Source organism: Erpetoichthys calabaricus, chromosome 3 (assembly GCF_900747795.2).
Source record: "Erpetoichthys calabaricus chromosome 3, fErpCal1.3, whole genome shotgun sequence".
NCBI classification, from domain to species: domain Eukaryota; kingdom Metazoa; phylum Chordata; class Cladistia; order Polypteriformes; family Polypteridae; genus Erpetoichthys; species Erpetoichthys calabaricus.
The window spans coordinates 183,882,749-183,904,456 of NC_041396.2; the positions used below are offsets into that span (position 1 = coordinate 183,882,749).

The 21,708-nt window shown below is 36.0% G+C and overlaps 1 protein-coding gene across 1 annotated transcript in view; it reads left to right on the forward strand.

Moving 5' to 3' along the window:
* Nucleotides 1–21,708, forward strand: part of lama4 (laminin, alpha 4) — a 127,200-nt gene that overhangs the window by 46,557 nt on the left and 58,935 nt on the right. The window contains exons 4-9 of the mRNA XM_051925239.1: nt 4,059–4,183; nt 5,797–5,877; nt 8,045–8,259; nt 13,255–13,355; nt 14,983–15,163; nt 17,897–17,989. Of these exons, the coding sequence (XP_051781199.1) occupies nt 4,059–4,183; nt 5,797–5,877; nt 8,045–8,259; nt 13,255–13,355; nt 14,983–15,163; nt 17,897–17,989 (796 nt within the window). The remainder of the gene's footprint in view (nt 1–4,058; nt 4,184–5,796; nt 5,878–8,044; nt 8,260–13,254; nt 13,356–14,982; nt 15,164–17,896; nt 17,990–21,708) is intronic.

Here is a 21,708-nt window from a genome sequence, read left to right on the forward strand (position 1 = left end):
AGATGAAGAACAAGAAGAGGCATTATGAGATGGAGCCAACGTGGGGTGGAATCACACAATAATAAGCCCTGATATTGTATCTGATGATCTAAACATGACCTTGGCAAACAAGCTGTTGTTGTGATTAAGTGCCTGTGAGATTTAATTGAACAATACTTTTAACTGCTTAATACTACTTCATCCATTTTTCTTTCTAAAATTCTTAATGTAGTACATTGGCACAGAGGACCTAAAGCTTATCCCACAAATAATAGGCTTTACACCCATCAGTGGATTGGATGCCATTTCATTACAGGGCACATTAATTGAGAAATCAAAACCCCCTCATGTTGACAATAATCATCAGTCATACTGATAGTATGTCATTGGATTGTTGGTGGAAATGTACTGAAAACATAGATAACATACAAATGCTATATAATAAGCCAACAACTGAACAAGGATTTATGAATTCTAATTGAAGTAATAAATATTAAAATGAGAACAAAGCAAAACAATGAAGGAGGTTACGGTGGATACAGTGCAGCCTTGACGGCGGACATCATACAAAACAGGTGCTAACAGAAATTTCTTAATACGGAAATAAATAGCAGTGTAAGAGCTCCCAGTATATTTCTTTACCATATAATCAATAAGCTAAAATGCTCTCTGACCTTATGATCATACAGTTGCATCTGCCAGCATAAACTGTGCCAATTGTTCATTCTCACTTTTGAAAAATGTCTACCACATGTCAGCAAGCTGTGCTCATCTGTGTAGATGGTAATGACTGATAATATATTTGCACTGACTGCAACCACTGTTTTAAAGAAAATTGTTTAAAAACAAGGAATAGACAAGCTACAAGAGGAAAACAACGGGAATTTACACAATTTAGCAATAATCAGGAATTAAATATACAGTGTATATATGATGTTCCATGAATTGTAAGTAATACCTTTAATTTATTAATTCATACATTTACTTAACCTATTCAATCCAATAATGTAAAATGTAAAAAATAAAATAAATACAGCATTCCATCCATCCACTCATTTTCCAACCCGCTGAATCCGAACACAGGGTCACGGGGGCCTGCTGGAGCCAATCCCAGCCAACACAGGGCACAAGGCAGGAACCAATCCTGGGCAGGGTGCCAACCCACCGCAGTACAGTATTCCAGTTGATTAATATATAAAGTAACATTTCTAAGGAAACCCCATTACAAGAGAGGCATAGTGATTCCATCCATCCATCCATTATCCAACCCGCTGAATCCGAACACAGGGTCACGGGGGTCTGCTGGAGCCAATCCCAGCCAACACAGGGCACAAGGCAGAAACCAATCCTGGGCAGGGTGCCAACCCACCGCAGTACAGCATTCCAGTTGATTAATATATAAAGTAACATTTCTAAGGAAACCCCATTACAAGAGAGGCATAGTGATTCCTTGTTATCTTAAATTTGTTTACGCTCAACATGTTAAATGATTAAGATTTTCTGCAGTGAAATGTATACTTAGGTTTGAGTGTTGCTAGGGTTAATAACCTGTAGCTGATGAAATATATTGTGATATAAATGAAAAAAGATAGAAAATTGAGGTTCATGATCAGAAGATCCCAGTTTAATTATGGGAAATGTGCTTGGTAAACTGACCAAAGTTAACTAATTTCTACAGTTACTCCTTTTGAGCCAAAAAATCCCCTTCTCTTTCTGCTTTCTGGTCCTTGAGGCCTGAAGTTGTTGGTCCAATGACTTTTGTGAAGATACATCAGTGGGCAGAATCAGACCAGGGTTCAACGATCAAAGTAGTAGTAGTTGTAATATTCTCATGTACAGAGTGTAGTACATTCTTACTTGCATAACCAACCAAAATGCAACACACTCAGCAATGGGATTAACAAACACTTCTGGTTTTAGGCAGTACCATTCCTGTATTCTCTTTATTTTGGGCACAGTGTAAGGGTAGGAGAAATTTCACATTCCTGACATACAAACATACACATAAAACAGTGGATTAAGAAAGTATTTAGACCCCATCACTTTCTGCATACTTTAATGTGTTGTACATTTAATTATAGTGTATTAAAATGATGTTTTCAAGCCACCCCAGCGAAGCCCTTGATTTTTCTAGATCCTTAAATCTGCCTCCAGCCACACAAGACAATTCTTTTTTTCCCTTAATTATTTTCTTTTTCTTTTTGACTCCTGCATGTGGCCATTTATAAAATAAATTGACACAGAAAGACAGAGAATGAGAGAGTGAGTACTTATGTCCCAAGGAGAAATTTAGCTTTAACAGAAGGAAATATTATAACAAACATACATAAGAAATACTTCTGACTTGGCTATAGATAAAAGTTATATAAAGTTATATTGCCATAGGTTTGAAGGAGAGCCAGCAGCGTTTTGACACACTTCTGCTAAATAATCTGTTGGCTGATAGTACTCAGAGTTACTGTGTCATAAAGAAGATGTACAGCATTGTTCATAATGACATTCAGTTTTGTCTTCATTCTCTCCTCCATTTCTACCTCCAGAGGGTACAAAATGTGTTCCATAACTGAGCCTGCCATTTTAAGTAGTCTGTTGATTTGATGTGTCTATCCTGAAGCCCAGCACGTTACAGTGTAAAATATCACAATAGTCATCACAGATGTGATGTGAAGATAGAAGATGTGAAGGATGTCACTTCCCACATTAAAGGAACACAGTCCCCTTAATAAAAAAGAGTTTGTTCAGCCCTTTCTTATATGGTTCCTCTGTGTTACGAGACGGGTCCAACATGTGGACCTCCTAGTACTTGTAGGAGTGCATCACCTCCACCTCCACTCCCTGAGTAGTGACTGGATATTGAGGCCCTTTGGTGCGGTGAAAGTCAATAATCAGTTCCTTAGTTTTGTTGATGTTAAGGGGCAGACAATTCTCTTGCAGCAAGAAACAAAAAAGCTTCCCAACTGGTTTCTATACTCTGTCTCGTTCCTCTTGTCAATACACAAGTGACATGACCTTTTATAATCCTAGGTTTACTGAGTGAAGAGCTTTTACAATACAATACAATACAGTTTATTTTTGTATAGCCCAAAATCACACAGGAAGTGCCGCAATGGGCTTTAACAGGCCCTGCCTCTTGACAGCCCCCCAGCCTTGACTCTCTATGAAGACAAGGAAAAACTCCCAAAAAAACCTTGTAGGGAAAAAAATGGAAGAAACCTTGGGAAAGGCAGTTCAAAGAGAGACCCCTTTCCAGGTAGGTTGGGTGTGCAGTGGGTGTCAAAAGAAGGGGGTCAATACAATACAATGCAGTTCACAGAACAGAGCAATTCCTCAATATAGTAAGAAATAAAAAATATAAATTTTAGAAGTACAGAGCAGAATTTAACAGTAGATGATATATCCCATGATAAGATTTGGATTTGTGTAGAGTCCTGGAGACCTCATCTTTCAAGCTGCCTCCCCCATTTGGCCATTCCATGGCTGAAACAGTGCTGGGCCAGCCAATCCGATGAAAGGACCCCTCTTTCCCACGATTCCTGTGATCCTCCATCTTGGATGACTTTTCCTTAGGCAGGCAAAACAACTTGGCAGGTGGGCCATGGCACCAAGTGCCACATTTGAGTACCGAGAAGACATCCGCATCAGAAACACTGTTATCGAGTCTCACAAACTGTGGTTTGCCATACAGGTAGTCCATTATCCAGGACACCAAAGGCTTATCCACATGCATATCCTTGAGCTTATACCCTTAACAAGGATGGCTGGATGGAACTTGATTAATAAAGCAATTAATAAAGAAAAAGAAGAAAGAAATTATCTAGCCCCCGTTCAAGAAAGCCATACAATGAAAATATCACCTGTCATAGTTCATAATGTATTCAAAAGCATCATACTTTATAATCAGAAAGCTGATAACATAGTTGACCTCAGGTGTACTACAGTTATCTGCCCTGTTATTCTTTGTTTCTGTTTTTAGAGCTTTTAATATTTTCATTAAAAAATAAATCTGTAATGACACGATTTCTGTAATTGCACTTAGAAGGAATAACAAATGTTATTAATTTTTATTCACTATTTTGTAGAACTGCCAAAATAATACAGCTGGATACCATTGTGAAAGATGCCTTGAAGGGTACTTTGCTGAAGTCCGACAAGGGCAACTAACTTGTAAATCCTGTGCATGCCCGTTCTCAATCAGCTCAAACAAGTAAGTGACTTCTTATTTCTTATGTACAGTAACATTTCTGATTTTCTGGGACTTACTAAACAAAATACTGAAAATAATAAATAGCTATGGAGAAGGCTAAATGGAGAAGTTGTAGTTTTGTGAAGATTCTGACCCTTGCTTGGCACTTGCTTGGGATCCAGCAACACACAGAGACACAAGGGTCATTAAGGAGTTTAGGCAACAGTATTCTAGTAGATAGATAGATAGATAGATAGATAGATAGATAGATAGATAGATAGATAGATAGATAGATAGATAGATAGATAGATAGATAGATAGATAGATAGAACAAAGGGACACAAAGTGTGTAACACTGGCATGCACAAAGAACTCTTGATAGAGCCTCATACAATGGCGACATCAAACCCTCTTTGAAACACTTTAACAAATTAATCGCCAAATAATGCCCACTACATCTTCTAAGTTCAGTTATCCTCATTTCTCTTAGATATATAGATATATGTTTAATAACACATCTACAACATTAGGTAATCTATTTTAAAGAGAATGTCAAATCATTACCCATCTTCCAAATTGCCTAGCCCAATTCATGGACCCAGAAGCTGATGGTCACCCCAGCAGTACCCAGGCAAGATGAAAGCGAATGGTGAACTGTCAGTCACAGGGCATATCATATTCAATCAACCCAGACTAATTTCTGCTTTTCAGTAAATACTAAGTAGGCATCTATTTTTTTTCTATTGCAAGTGACATTTCATTGAGAAGAGTTTGAGAGTTGTGAAATTACCCCAGCTCAGTTAATACATACAAAAGAATGTGTTTAATTTTGTAGCCAGCCTCTAAAATTCTAGAACCATCTTTGCATTGGATAACAAAGGAATTGTAGTCTATTACCATATACTGTAGCTCTCTAAGTTAGTTGATAGACACATTTGTGGATAGTCTTTCTTTTAGGGCATAAAATTAATCCAATAAAATTTCAATAAAAATGGTTAAAGCATCAAATATTTTATTTGAATACTGAAAAATTAGAAATTTAATAATAAGACTACACAGTAAATCTGTCCATTTTCCAAACATATCCATTCGGATTCCTAAATATATTTTGCCAAAGTTTAGAATTGCAGAGATCTTCCTATTACACCCCTACTAAAAAACTGACTCCAAATTCACTCACAGAATTAAGTCATCTGTCAATTTACCTGCCCATGTTTGGCGTCTGGAAGGAAACTGGACTACTGGTGAAAATTGTGTAGACATGGGAAGAATGTACAAAATCCAAAGAGGAAATGATGGAGACAGGCATAATGACTGGTTCCTCACTATACCACCTGACCACCAAGGATAAGATTTAGCATTGCATTCACAAACCTACTTAATCCACACCTATTCTAGCCAGTCCAAGACAGGGCACCAATCCATCACAGTGCTACCAATTTAGAGTCACCAATTAACCTAACTCCACACTTCTCTTGGGATATGGGAGAAAACTGGAATGCCCAGAGTGAATAATAATAATAATAATTCTTTGCATTTATATAGTGCTTTTCTCCTACTCAAAGTGCTCAGCAATTGCAATATGAATAACATAAAAAGTTTTTTTTATATAAAACTATAATTTTGTATGTCAGTTTTGCAGTATCCTGTATGCGAAGAGGCAATACTCACCGTTGTATGTGCCAGGATGGCTATGCTGGACCCATTTGTGAAAGGTGAGTAGGAACAGAATTCTAATTCACAATTAAAATGTTCACTATGTATGCTATAATCATAACAAAGAACATAACAAAAATGGACCTTTTTAATTTCTATTTTATAGTACATTTTAATTTATTGGTTCAATAAATGAATTATAATTCTGTAATCCAAATATTTAATTACCTTTCATTAGTTCATATATTTTTCACTGTTTAAACCATTTTAAACTTAGATGTTTCACATTATGAACATACATTTTGATTGGGTAATAACAAACCATTTCCCAAAGTGAGGCTTATGCAGTAGTCTTGACATTCTCTTGGTCAATTAATCAGGTCATGTGGGGGATTCTTTGACTTTCAGTATGCAAAAACAAAAAAAGAAAATGAATTCTATTTCAACTCCACAATTCTGAAAACATCCTAATACTACATATGCAGGTGTTACTTTATACCTGGGGAGTCCAGCTCTGATATTGGAGAGCTACAGTGGTTGCAGATTTTCCTTCCTGCCAATTTCCACTGTTAAGTAACTTTGTTTCCCTTTCTTTTGTTAAGATTCTCTCCTTTGAAATGCTTCTTTTCCCCTTAAATGGCAGCCAAACAAAAATAAGACGTAAAATGAGCCAACAGATGACCAGCTAAGTTGGGGCATCACAGTCTACTCAGTTTCAGTCCAAACAGTTTTTTAATTAAAAGCCATTGTTAATTAATCCTGTTATTTAATTCCATGGCTTGTTGCTGCTCTCATTCTTCCAAACCAGGCATTTCCAAAACAGTTGTTTTTCTTTTATGAAGAGCACCATCAAAATGTTTTGAGAACCTGACTGGATCAACATTACTGAGACCTTCACCCTTCTTTATTTTCAGATATTGTATAATGGACACAAGTTAGCTGGTCATGTGTTTACTCGTTTTGTATCTCATTATTGTTTGGCTGCTAATTAAAGAGAAAAGAAACAATTAATACTTAAAAACAAGTAATTTAAAATTAAGGCAACAGTTAATTAGCAGCACTAATTAACTCACTAATTAAGAAGATGGTTAGAATGAAAACCTACAGCCACAGTAGTGCTCCAGGACACCCCTGCTTTATACCATCTTTAAGTACCATATACCTGTATATTTGCGTATATGTTCTCCTGCAGGTAAGTTGGGACTTGATTTTACCGTATAATTTCCTGTATCTTATAATGTCAGACGTACAAGTTGAATGCGGAAAATTCACACTATTGGTCCAAGAGATTATGCTATGCTTACGCCCACCTGAGAGAGTAACCACGGAGCACACACATCTTTTTTCTTCTATGTATTGTGCCTGCATGACCACACAGTAATACCCGAACTATTCCAAAGCGACGTTTGCACTGATTTGTGTTTTTTGTATCTCACACCCTCATACACCTTTATCATAAGAGCATCCCTTATCTACGATGGAGCGTTCGATCGGAAGAAAATATGAAGCTGGTTTTAAATTAAAAGTCGTTGAAGTGTTAAAAGAAATTGGTAACTGCGCTACTGCAACAAAATTTGATGTGTCTGAGAAACTGATGCATGATTGGAGGAAGCAAGAAAATGTAAAAAAAAAAATTAAGTGTCATATTTTTGAACGGGCATACAAGTTGTGGTCTGATTTTATGATCGATTTTTCTAGTTTCAAGACCTGACTTATATGCGAGTATATACAGTACTTCTCTTTTCAAGCCTGATGAAACATTCATTACATTTCATCAGTAAGAAACTCACGGCTGAAGCTGCATTGAGTGCATTTTTTATTTATTTAAACAAAAAATTATTTTTAAGAATGTGCTTTCACTATTTTCCATATATTTTAAAGCATCATTCCACCAAAACCAATATACTGAACTCACCTTTCTGATGATAAAATACTTTTGTGGCTATATTTAGAAAATGTACAAGAAGTTGTTACTTTTTATCGTGATGTATTTGTGTTTGCTTTATATTATATTGGAATAATGCTGTTAGTGAAAATGAAATAGTTGTGAATCGACATACAGACATGAGTGTTTCAAGTATATCATTATGTATTGTACAATCATTATGAGGTGAATTGCTGCATACGCCACACTAGTCAGAGGTTTAGTGTTTGCTTCTTGTTGTACTCCTTTTTTGGTTCCCAGGACAAATTATTTTAGTCAATTATACATTTTTCTCTTATTAGATGTGCACCTGGTTACTATGGAAATCCTTTGGTGATTGGAGATACCTGTAAGAGATGCAACTGCAATAGAAATTCTGATCCTAACCTCATCTTCAGTGACTGTCATAATGTGACTGGCCACTGTCTGAATTGCTGGCATCACACCACAGGAGTCAATTGTGAGCGTTGTGCCCCTGGTTACTATGGAGATGCCATTATTGCTAAGAACTGCAAGGGTAATTTTTATATTTTTTTAGTAGCATATTAACATGAACCCCCCCATATATTGGTATTGTTTTAAAATGAATTACAGGTGAGTCCTAATTGTTGATTCAAACAAACAGTATACCACATTAAATCTTTTCCTTCATGATGGTTTATGGTAGGGCTTTCCTTGTTTTATCATGAGTGCCGCTAACAAAAATGCATGCAAAAACTTTCCACCAATGGCAGAATTGTAGGCTTTTTCTGACCCTAGGCTAGGTTATTCACATTACAATTAAAAGTCATCAGTCTGAATGATGTGGTCTGAATGTGTTATAGAACTCCAATGTACTGTAAGCAAATAGTGTAAAGGTTGTCCTAATATAGAGAAAAAGAAGTATTAAAATCTTTTCAATCACATTTATGAAAAACTGCATTACACAATGGGCTCACAACATATATAAATATATTGGTATACAGGGGCATACACAGTACACAAGAACTAACAAAGCTTGCATTAATCAGTGGCTGGAGGTAATTTTATTAAGATGAAGGATGAGTTACTCTCTGACAATTTTAAATGACAGTTCAATGCCCACACTACATAAATATTAAGAGGATGAATCCATTTCTGAAAGTGATGCATTGTTTAAGATATTCAGACATCTAATGTAAGCATGCAGGTCAACAAAATGCATTTCTTTAACTGTTAGTGGATATGCAAAGGAGAACTAATCTGTCCTTTCCTTAATGAAATGTCAAGGAAAGAAAAGCAATAAAAAAGAGAGAGGTGTGATTAAGAGCTCATGGTTGACAGCAGACTGGCATCACACAGATACATCACAATGCATTAGATGTTAGACTGCTATAATCATAATGTGTGCTGCTCAAAGAAGACATGACATTGAACTGATAGGTTTAATAACATTAAAAAAAAAAACACTCAAGTCGAAAGAAAAAACAATGATTTTTTATTTATCTCATTGTGGCTTCTTGATCTGTAAAACATTCATCATAATAAAAATGCTGATAATTATAACAAATTACCCATTGTATCTCAGCATTAAAGCAACACGCTGTGAAAAAAACAATATGCAAGGAAGTGCAATGGTAAATCTAAGCCTAATGTCAAGCTGGCAAAGTCAAACCACAATCACTTGGAAATATTTGAAATCTGATGAAGACAGAAAGGCACAAAAAGCACAACAAAATGCTTGCAAAAAGCTAAACCATGTCACCAGTGCTGAAGCATCCAAATATTTACCACCAGACAAAAATCAATGCTCACAATTCACAGGTTCACTGCTTCAGTTCATTTTACTTGTTAATGTTTTGAAGTGGTGTACAAAAATAAATCGATGGCTGCTTTAGCTAAATTTTTAAGGTTTTTTGATGTTTCTCCAGAAGAACATTATTTAAGTTTGGCCTAAATTACCCCATTAAGTGAGTTGAGGGAATGACAAAAATGTTATCATTTGTTTTTGGTGTATAAAAACCTAAAACCTTTAACTAGAATGTTTACTATAGCTAAGTTCAGAAACTGAACAGATGCGTAGCTGATTCACTCAAATAGCAAAGCGGCCTTCTTGTTCCCTCAAACTTTACAAACCTGTATTTACAGTATATCTTAGCTTAAGCTGATGTCACATTACATGACTTCTAGTCATGAGACTGATTTTGTTGAAAGATCGAATTAGTTGAAATGACTGAAAAGTCACTTACCGTTTCAAACTTAGGATCTGCCTGCTAACTTTCCAGCACAATTGTGCCCAGTCTTCTGTCTGATAGCCAATAGCAAGCTGCCTGATGGAGCCAGTGCTATACAAAGGGTTAACAGGTACAATGAGTTTACTGTATTTTTTTTTTATTCTGTTGTGGCAAGTAAACCATAAGATGTCAGACAGACTAGCTTCTCTTCTGTTTGTGAGCTCCAAAAACACCCATGTTCCTTATTCCTCATTACTGCATTCAATAATTGTACTTCCAGATGAGTGCTCATTGGTTGTCAGCTCTCATGCACACATAACCCTCCCGTATCTTTTGATTTTGTTGGGCCAAGTTGCGCATTAGTTGGGATGAGTTGATGGGTGTGTCAGATTAGATGATTGACCTTCATGGGAGTGCACTGCAACTGCTTCTAACTTGCTAAGATTCTGTAAAAGAAGGCTATGACTGAAAACCACTGAAAAAGTTACCTAATGTGACAAGGCCTTTAGTCACTGCCTGTGTGAAGTGTGACCACCCTCCATATTTACATTCTGTTTTTTTTTGCCCAATGCCTTTATCCAAAGCAACCTACCACATTTATGATACAACTGGTTACATGTCTTTTCTTTTTCCAATTGGAGCACAGGCAGGTGAAGGGACTTGCTCATGGTCACACAGTGTCAGTGGCAGGATTTGAACCCACAGCCTCCGGGCTTGAAGTCCAAAGCCTTAACCACTGCACCACATCTCCTTACGGCATTTCTCTGGTGTAAAAGGTTTGGGGCAGCCACCCATATAATGTGTTCCTGGTTGCAAAAGTAAAAAGGTTTTAGAGCGAGTAGTGTTTACAAGACATAGTCCAAAACAGAACTAAAATCCAGAGGAACGGAGTGAGGTTTTATAGGAAGTCTGGGGGAAGTGATGTCATCCTCGGGCCAGGACCAGAAATGACGTGTCCCATGCTGAGGTAGCAGCTCCTGGTGGGATTTCCCGGGAAAGATCTGCAGGAGAGTTATAAAAAGAGTTAGTGCACTCCGCCGCCCCCTGGGTAGATATGTTACTACCAGTCGTTAAGCCCTTCAGCTGCCTCCTATTCACACGTGTGTGACACTGGTTAATCGCAAAGGTGTGCAGATTAAGTTAATTTGGGGCTCAGAAATGAGGTATGATATATGTGACTTTCATACCTATGTTTCATAATTGATTCATATATTTTGCTTTACTATAAAATATTTTTGTTAAATATTGAGTTTTCATTCAGATTTCAAAAAAGGAAATGAAACTAACTGCCGATTAGAATGTTTCATTTAATTTTATGGTACAAATCTTGGAACTACGTAGAACTGATGAATTTATTTATTCATTGTCTAATATTTTCATTTTTTCTCTGAGAATTTTGATTTGATTTTTTCTTGCTTTGATATACTTTTTTAATCCCCAAGGGGAAATTGTCCTTTGGGGTACTGGCCATATTGTTTAGAATTTCCATCCTGGTTGCCATCACGTGGCATTGTGTGTAACATCATTGCTCTGGTATTTAAGATGTAGACTCATTAGCCAAGCTTTGGGAATTTTTTTTTTTTTTTAATTTACTCACACTACATTTTGGTTATGAAACAAGGCTCATATATTTTTTCAGTTTTCACTATAATTCTTTCTTCACATTTTTAGTTAGTATTTTTGCCCTTCCAATACTAACTTGAGCAATGTACTGCAGGATAATACAATAGATTTCTGATAATTTTATTCCATCTGATGTTTACCCAAGTACATCTTTTAAAGGTTTGGAAGTAATTGTAAGGTTTGAATTTTATCTGTGAACTTGTTAAAATGCACTGGGGTTACACTGTGTGAAAAGCACTCTACAAAAATAAACTGATTTAAATTGAATTTTGCATGGAGTTTGCATGTTCTCCCCGTGTCTGCGTGGGTTTTCTCCGGGTGCTCCGGTTTCCTCCCACAGTCCAAAGACATGCAAGTTAGGTGCATTGGCCATCCAAAATTTTCCCTAGTGTGTGCTTGGTGTTTGTGTGTGTGTGTGTGTGTGTGTGTGCCCTGCGATGGGCTGGCACCCTGCCCAGGGTTTGTTTCCTGCCTTGCGCCCTGTGTTCGCTGGTATTGACTCGAGCAGACCCCCGTGACCCTGTAGTTAGGATATAGCGGGTTGGATAATGGATGGATGAGTTGAACTGAATTGTAAATCCAATGCTATCTGACAGATAAGCACATATTTTCCTCCAAAATAGTCAGAGTGTGAGACATTCCAAAAACATATGACCAGGTAAGGCTAGGATATTGCATGGATACATTTCAAACAATTTGAGTTGAGATATGTAGGTGCAGCAAGCTTTATATTAATTGAAGAAGAATGGATGATGTTTGCTGATGGTTGAATTCCATACATTATCTAACTGAAATGCCCCAGTTAACTGCTGCACCATGATGTCCATCCATCCATCCATTATCCAACCCGCTATATCCTAACTACAGGGTCACGGGGATCTGCTCGAGCCAATCCCAGCCAACAGAGGGCACAAGGCAGGAAACAAACCCCGGGCAGGGCACCAGCCTACCGCAGGGTGACCATGATGTCAATGTGTTTATTTAAACTATTTTATTTTTCTCTTATTTGCCCATATATAATATTGCAAAACTTGTCAAAATTTTAATAGGTTGTCTTACCAGAAGACGGCACACACAGTGGTGCAGTGGTTAGTGAGACTGCCTCTTGGCAGCCAATATGCTGGGTTTTGACTTTCACTTTAGTTCTCTAAGTGATGTTTTCACTTTCTTTCAATGTCTGTGTGGGTTCTTCTACGGGTATTCTGACTTTTGACCTATATCCACAAAGACATACAGGTTAGGTTAATTGTCAGTTCTAAACTGGCCATGAGTAACTGTGTAAATGAGTTGGCCCTGTGAAAGACTAAAACTGTGAAATGGATTAAGTGGGTTTGAAAATATTCTGTTAAGTGACATTATGAGAAACTTTACAAATCGGGAGACTTGTTGATTTTAAAATATCAGAAAGAAACATTACTACACACAATGCAGTCATTGCATTAGAAATACAGTTATTTACAGTACTATTTTCACACAGTTTTACTTTAATATGAAAACTTTTAAAACTACCGGTAGATCAATTTTTTTAATATTCTGGTTGCAAATGTTAACGACTAATAGTTACTGATTAAAAGTTACATATTATGTTTTTAACATGTATATTTCTGTTAATGAATGAGTTAAAGTGTGTTTTGGCCACTGGACTGGTTATTAGTTAACTCTTTCTAAGCAGATCAATTTTTTTTTTATTTTGATAGAATGTCATTGTGATAAGTGTGGTACAGACTTCTGTGATGACAAGACTGGAAAATGCCATTGTAAAGCGGGTGTCACTGGCCCATCATGTAGCCATTGTGAGGTAAAAAGAGGCCATCAATGTGCGTACTGAATATTTTTAGGGTATTTATTTTGTGATGTAGATGAAGCTTTTATTTGTACATTCTGCAAGTAAGACCTCCTTATCTCCTTTATTACTTAACATAAAACACTTTCTGATACCTTACATAATTAGGGGTCTATGAACTCCATTTATGTAATTTTCTCCCTTTTTCTCTTCCATCTGCTGTAATTATTTAGGTAGAGACCTTCTGAGCTAACACTTTCCTCTCTCAATTACTCAGTTTCATCCAATGGTGGACTTTATAGTTGTTTGGTGATATGGTTCCTTTTTCGCTTATTATCATCCAGCAGTGCTATTTTGGCTCCTCTAATTATTATAGAGAACCTTAGTTTCTTCCTTTACAGTCACCTTAATTGCAGATTCCATTGGGATTTTGTTTTATTAAAAACAGCACAAAGTCTGTTTTCCAAGACACTGCCTTGTTGCCTTTAAGTTTTTTTTCAAGGCAATCTATTGTGTCTTTGTAGTACTTAGCTATATATCTTTTACTGCAGTGACTTACTCATACAAACATAATTATTTAAACAAAGAGCACAAACAAAAAGGATTTGGTTCTTCCTCTGTTGGCCTTATAAACCAAACTTTCCTTGTGTGAGATCAATACATGTATTTACAATTTGTCCCTCCAACGCATTCATTCAGTTGCAGATACACAGGATCATCACAACATTTTGTTTACAGTGTAAGTAAACAATTTCAATACATCTCCACCATATTTTCTCTTTCAACTTACCTGTTCCAATATCTTTATAAGCTCTCTAATTATGTTGATTTAAAATATATAAGGATCTATTCCAGTTAATCTAAAAAATATATATATAGATAGGCAATTCAGCACTTTAGACACATCTTGTAAAATAAAATTAGGGATCACCAGTCAACTTTCCAATATAAGATTGTATTTATGAAAAGTTATCTACCAATGACATCAAGTTATATTGTTACACATTAAAAATGGATTAATAATTATTTTAGTTTAGGGCTGAAATGAAATGACAATTCATCAGTAATTGTTATCAGTATTTTGCTGAAGATGCAAAAGAATCACGAATTACAGTATAACAGGCACAGTTACCAGGACGTTATTGCATAACCTGAGTAATGGTATAAGAATATTAACATTTTTTATATTTTTTCATACCTGACCATGTATAGTACAGTACTTACTTATACTGTTATTTGAGTTACTACATAATAGCAATATGATGCATCTATTGTGTAACTTGTGAAATGGTATAAGTAACTTGATTTGTTTATCTTTATTTTACAACTAGATGTGTATTTAAGTACACTGTTATTGAGTTATAAAATAACTACATGGTAATAATGATTAAATGCACTTTAGTTATGCATTTAAACTCCAGGTAACTGAAGGAGAAAGTACACTGTAATGACAGACACTTCATTTAAAGAATTTTCTAATTCGCTTTTCGGTTCATTTCAAAGCTGCTTGAAGCTTTTTTTTAAAAATAAAACTACATAATACCTAAAAAAGTGGAAAAGCACACACATACGGTAGTTAACTTTTTTTTTTTTGTTTGTTTTGATTGTAAAGTTTTGTGTAACATCTATTCCTTTTGTGCAGATTGGCTACTATGGCTTTAACAAGTGCCAAGGATGCAAAAGATGTCAGTGTGCCATGGCTTCCCTGAGCGTCCTTTGCAATCCTCTGAATGGAGGTTGTCGGTGTCAGCCTGGTGTCACAGGTCTACGTTGTGAACAATGTATACTTGGATACTGGAATTACACTTCTTCTGGATGCCAGAGTAAGTACAGCCTTATTAATAATAATAAACAATAGCTTGTGATAAATAATGACAAAAGACATGATAAAGGTTTGGGGCAGCCTCCCGTATAATGTATCCTGGCTGCTAAAATTTGAAATGATTGAACAGAGATGTTCACAAGACTGAGTCCAAAACAGAACTGATCAAAGACAAGAAAGATGACAGCTTTAAAGGCCAGTTCAAGAAGTGACATCATCTCTGGGTCCGGACTCGGAAGTGATGTCATCAAGGGTGCTGGAAACCTGGCAGGATTTCCTGGGAACGGTCTGCAAGTAACTGAGAAAGACAGTCAGCACACTTCCCCACCCACTGGTCGGAGGTGGTATTACAATTACTCAGGCCCTATAGCTGCCTCCTGTTCGCAAGTATGTGACAAGCTGTATTGCTTTTACACACATTGTCCTGCAGAAATAGATTGGAATAATACAGATAAGAATGAGTGAACTTACACATTTGTGAGCCCCTACTGTGAAGGTATACAGTAGAAATAAAATAATAGTAACTTCATGTATACAAGGCATCCCAAGCACATTATATGTTTTTTTCAATACAAAGTTGAATATTTCAAATAATGTATTTGATGTGCTATAGCAGTTTGTGCAGAAATTATGAGAGTATATAAAGGCTGTAGAGTTAACTGGGCAGTCCAACAAGAAAATGGGAGAAAATAAAGTGACACTAATTGAGTGTAAGGACACCCGCTTTAGAACACAGTCATTAAGTGGCTGTAGATTAGTCTAGGTATGAATGTTACAACCAAAGAATTTTTTCTGGTTGTGAAAATGTGAGACAAGACAGAGTAATGTTTGTTGTAAGTAACAAGGTTTTAAAATGGTATGTTTGTAAGTGTTTGAAATTCATAGAGAAACAGTCTGATTTTTCAAGTAGAGGTCTGGACACCAAAAGAAGCAGTTCCACTGTATACAGTAAATATTCAAGCATGAAAATTATGCATATATCCAAGTGTTGAAACTGCTGAGGCAGATGGTGAGGTTATCCATTGCTCTGGTGCATCCTGACTGGATTCATCTGCAGTTCTAAGAACGAGTCGGCAATGCTGGTGAATCATGATCTAGACAATTCAAAATGAGATTTCAGATGCTTCAAAAGGTTGTTGACAACACTGATAATGTTGCTGTATATTTAAAAAATGAATGTTTATGATATATAACTTTTTAAACAAATATTGAAATATGCTAATATAATAAAGCTTTAAATTTTAATTTTATTCTTCCTGCAATGTCAACACAGTCAAAATGCTTTTTTCAGATCTGTGTTGAAGAGCTTCCATTTTCTGAAACAATAAAGGGTTAACGAGAGATGCATTCAGTTCTTCATTAGTCAGTCATCAGTAACTGGACATCAACAGAATGCCATTCTATCGTAGTCCATTGTCTTTTGTATGCTCAAAGTCACCTTTACTGGATCAATTTTGAGTTGGCAATGAATATAACACTGTATTGGCAATGAGAGTAATATGAACATGACGAAAATAAGCAAACCCACCTGAACCAGGATCCAAGCTATGCCATCACATTGTCCATTTTGTTGAACCTCCATCCATTTGACCATACGTACTTCATGGTCACAGACAACCAAGGTATCACCTCATACTATGGCATTCAGTTTAGGGCCCCCCCCCCCCCTTCCCATGAACAGGGTAAACATTATTTTTGAACCTTTAATATTTGCCTGACAGAGATGAATAGTGAAAATGCATTTAATGTGAGGACTATTCATGTTTTTTTTTTAAATTTCTTCAACAAAATTTTCTTTCCATAGTGCTGATGATCAAAGCTAACATAAACAATTAATCAACACATTTTCTATTTCATCTTTTATAGAGTGCAGGGATGCCAAAACATTCCAACAAACTAGTTATAAAGCAGGACCTAACTCACTGCAATGCCACTGTTGGATTTAGTCACACTGGCATGCTAACAGGCCCATCTTGAATTAAAGTGCTTCACAGAAGGGACCTCACAAGTAATTTCAGTTCAGACATAGCTCTACAAAACCCTTTGCATTGTCTGCCCAGAGCTCCCTCTGGTGGCCACAAGTATCCTCATCAGACTGCTGAACCTTTTTTAAAAAAAAACAGTCAGACAGACATCCCTGTAGGGGTCCCATTAGCAGCATCCTGTTGACAGCAGTTACAGAAGAACTTCTATGCTGCATTCCCCACTGTTCTTCCATTATACTTACATCCCTTGAATAATTTAAGGGACTCTCTTGCCTGTATCTCTGGCAGGTTAAGATTGGCCTTCTGCTTGGGATGTGTTGCCACACCAGATGATACTGGTCATGACTTCAATTATATATATTCTACTTTGATCCACAGAAAAAATGTACTCAAAATACCAATAATTTCTGAATCTCTAATGTCCAAAACCACAATAAACATAACTGCACAAATGAAAAAATGTATTTCAGAAGAAGAAAAAATGAGTTTCCCTTACCCTCACCCTAACCCTAATTGTATACATTTTCCCTTTGTCTGTGTATGTGTTATGTTAGCAGGAGATTCTAAATTGTCTTCATGTGGGTGTTAGTGTGAGAAATGGAGTGATGCCTTGGTCACAGCTAGCTCCCAACCCAATCAACCCAATCATGCTGGGATACATTCCACCTCGCCAATAGCTTCAACCAGTTTAAGTGTTCTTGAGAATGTAATTTTTTGTTACTAACAGATAAACTTTTTTCTGTATGTAGAATGCAACTGTGAAAAGGGACCATGTGACCCCAAGACTGGAGAGTGTCTTCCTGAACCAATAATGCCACCATCTACTACTGTCTGCAATATTAGTAAGTTCATTTAGCCGTAAGGATGGTGGTACAAAACAACTTCACTGGTTCTATCTACAACATTTAAAGCTATAATGGTATCCATTTCAATAAAATTACAAATTAATTTTGTTATATTTTGCCATTTTTTATCATCACATTAAAACTAATATATCAAGGTAGGAGAAGCCAGTTAATTAAAACTACTGATAAGTTACAATTGTTGCCTGATTTTACTTTTGCATTGTCTTTCCTTAACTCCTTCATGGATTCCTATTTATCCAATGGATTTGACCAGCGCTTACTCACTAGCAAGCATTCTGCATTTTCATTGCACTCCAATAGATGGTGCTATACAAGTTCCTACACTGCATCCATAGGTACATTCTTATTGCTACACATCTTCCCTCAAAACACAAGGCATATTCAAATCACACAATAGAGGAAATGTACAGCTACTTGAAAAATAGCAATGAAGCAATGAAGAGTTAAATCTGCTATTGAGCAGAAAGCATATATTCAGTATTGCTCTCCAGGACTGATTGCATATAGCAACCTACGGCACATGTGCCAAGTATGGCACGCGGAACGATTTTCAATGGCACGCCGATTGAATTGAAATATAGCAAAAAATTGTATGTTAATTACAGTGGACACGTTTGCGCCCTCACCTAAGTTTTGCATATGTAACTCACAGTAAAGGGAAGCCATGTTTTCAGTATAGACCGTGGTATGTTAACACAGACCTCTTGTTATTATTAAGTAATATACTGTCCTAAAATGACTCATAAAAGACAAAAACTTGATGTTCGCTCTTTTCAAGACTCTTGGATGAATGAATATGGATTTGTACAACAAAAGGATCGTGCAGCGTATACGTTATGGTGTGAAAGTGTTGTGTGTCATACGTCAGGTGTACAAAGACATTATCAAACTAAACATCAGTCCACGTTTAAAAACTCTGATGAGAAAAGTGAAGCTATAAAAAGGGCTATTTCAGGCTTTAAGAAACAAACTACTTATTTTAGTCAAATAATTGGAACCAAAAATAAAACCACCGAATGTAGTTATAAAAAAAATTGACAAAACATTCTTTTCACATATGATCCTATGTATTTTAAAATATTGAATGACCAATAATATAAGATCCGGTTAAAATGGGCTTCAGAAGTATATACTTTTGAAGCCCATTTTAACCAGACCAATTTTGATACTATACAGTATATAACAAAATTGGTAGAATTATGTCGGCACGTGGAATAACATTGTAACATAGGTTGCCGACCCCTGGCATATAGCATTTGTATTTAGGTGTTCTGCCACTGTGATAAAGATTAAGAATGTTAATATGCTTGCTGTTGTTACGTCTCCTGTGGCCACCAACAGCCTCTAAGTAAACATGTCTGAGAGTGAAGAAGTCATGGAATAAATGGCGCCAGTTTCTTTACTTTATTGATGTGGTATGATACATGATTGTATGTTTTGCTCTCATTGCTTTTCATGTGGTATGCATTTGCATCTGGCACAAATCCAAGGGAGTTTTTTTTTAAGCATAGAACAGCACGCCACTGATGTCAAGTGAAAATGAAGCTGCCATCCAATTTACAATTCAGGCAGAGTGTTAAGCTAATTTAAAAACAGTATCCGTTTTTTTAATTACTACTTTTTGTATTAATAGGGAACATTTGGAAATTAAAATGGGAGGTTTCTACTCCCACTCCATTTATTATTTTAAAAGTATTTTAAAAGTGAATTCTGATCTCAAACTGCTGTTTAGTTTAACTGTGTTTTTGTTATGTTTCTGCAAGGGTTTGTTATCTGGCTAATGCGTATTTTCCTTTTTTGTCATTGCTGTTATTTTTAAGTATAATTTGTCATGTGATTTTTGTTTTAATATAATGTTTGTAAATAGTGTTTTATGTGAATATGATTTAATTTGTATAGATTGCGTATTGCTGCATGTAAGCTAAATTTCTTTAGCTTTTAAAGAGGCAGGACCACTCCAATGTTGCTGCAGAGGAAGCTTTTATATTCAGGTGGAGTAGGTAGTGCCAGCAGTACATCACTGAGAGTTGATAGAGTATCACTAGTTATGGGATTCCTGTTTTGATAAATTCTTGGTACTTTAATTGGGTGAAATTATGTCAATGGAATGCTTTTGTATGGTCTTTTAGGTCAAGAAATCAGTTTTTTCGTATCAGATTGACACTACATTGCTTACTTTGGATTTTGTCATTTTTTTATCCATTTCCAGTACCATTTTGTATATCATGGGCATCACCATTTTGTGTTCTGTTGCAGTTGATTGGTGGGGTTATGGAGATCACAACCCTAACTCAAATTTATTAATTGGAACTTCTTAATCTGAGTTCACAGATAAACCTTTGTATGTTTTATGCTTAACACATGTTCTTTTTTGGCTCTCCTGATTTCAGCTTAGATCTTTTATTTTACTTTGATTTTGCTTAATATCCTGTTTTGTCGTCTGTATTACTGATCTCCCAATTTCTGACCTATCGCTACATTATCCCAATCAGCCTCTATAAATCTCCTCTACTTACTAAAAACAGAATTTCAGTCTTCTGGTTTCTTCTGGTTGCTGGATTTTTTCTTTGGATAGAAATTTTGACTTGTTTGCTTTTTCGGTTGCTTTTTAGGTAAACCTTTCTTGCTTTATTTCCTGTGTTCTGTCATTTTTGCAGATCTTTCTTTATTTAAAAAAATTCTTTGAATTTAAAGGACATTGTTTTGTTTTTGTCCTTTAAACAGGAAATTTTATGGTCGTCTTTTTCACTGAAGGGCATTTTTGTGTATTTGGTCCTTTTTAAAGTATTTTTCCCTTTTTAAAGCCAGTGCCCATTTTGGCCCTGTGCAGTTCCGAAAGTCTGCTTCATGAGTTTGGGACCTAGCTGCCTGGGGTCAGACCAGCTTACGTCCTGGTTTGGCTCATATGGTATTTTTAAGACCCTTTTCACCATGTAATGTGGTTGTGCTCATAACAGGTTCTTTCTAGTTATTGAATTAAATTTAGAGTTAATTATTCTTCTATTAGCAGAGGGATATCTTTTTATTTCATGTATTCATACTCCAATACATGACTAGTATTTCAAAGTCTAGTCAAAGTTGATGGGAATACCTAAGGAAGAGGAGGAGGAGGAGGAGTCATACCCCCATTACATGGTAACATACCATAAAAATAAAAATATCTAGAGAAGATCATTTAGATTTTGATGTTTAGTTCATATTAATTTTTCTTAACTGACGTATCACCTAAAAATGGAAAAGTTCAAAATCTGTTCAAAGCTCAAGTAGCAGAGAGTCCAAGCACAATAAATATTATAGTTATTTTTTAATATACAAATGGCAAAAATATTGAAGGAATATTATGTTCAAATGTTAAAATGCACTTGTCAGACCATATCTGGGGTTCTACGTGTAATTCTGTTCACCATGCTACAATAAAAGCCATTTAAAGGATAGCAAGAAAGTACATCCCAGGACTAGAGTGCTAAACTTATAAACTTTAATCTTGAACTGAGAAGAATTCTCAAAGATATCTCAGAATATAAAGATAAAGCAGAATTCTTTTGATAAATAACTCACGTCATCAAATGAGGTGGTGGATATTAAAGGGTAAATGTATTTAAGACTGAAGCCATGGGGCACTTCTTCACACGGAGGTATAAGAATCTTGAATCATATAGTTGAAGCATATACAGTATATTGTAAAATGTATCTGG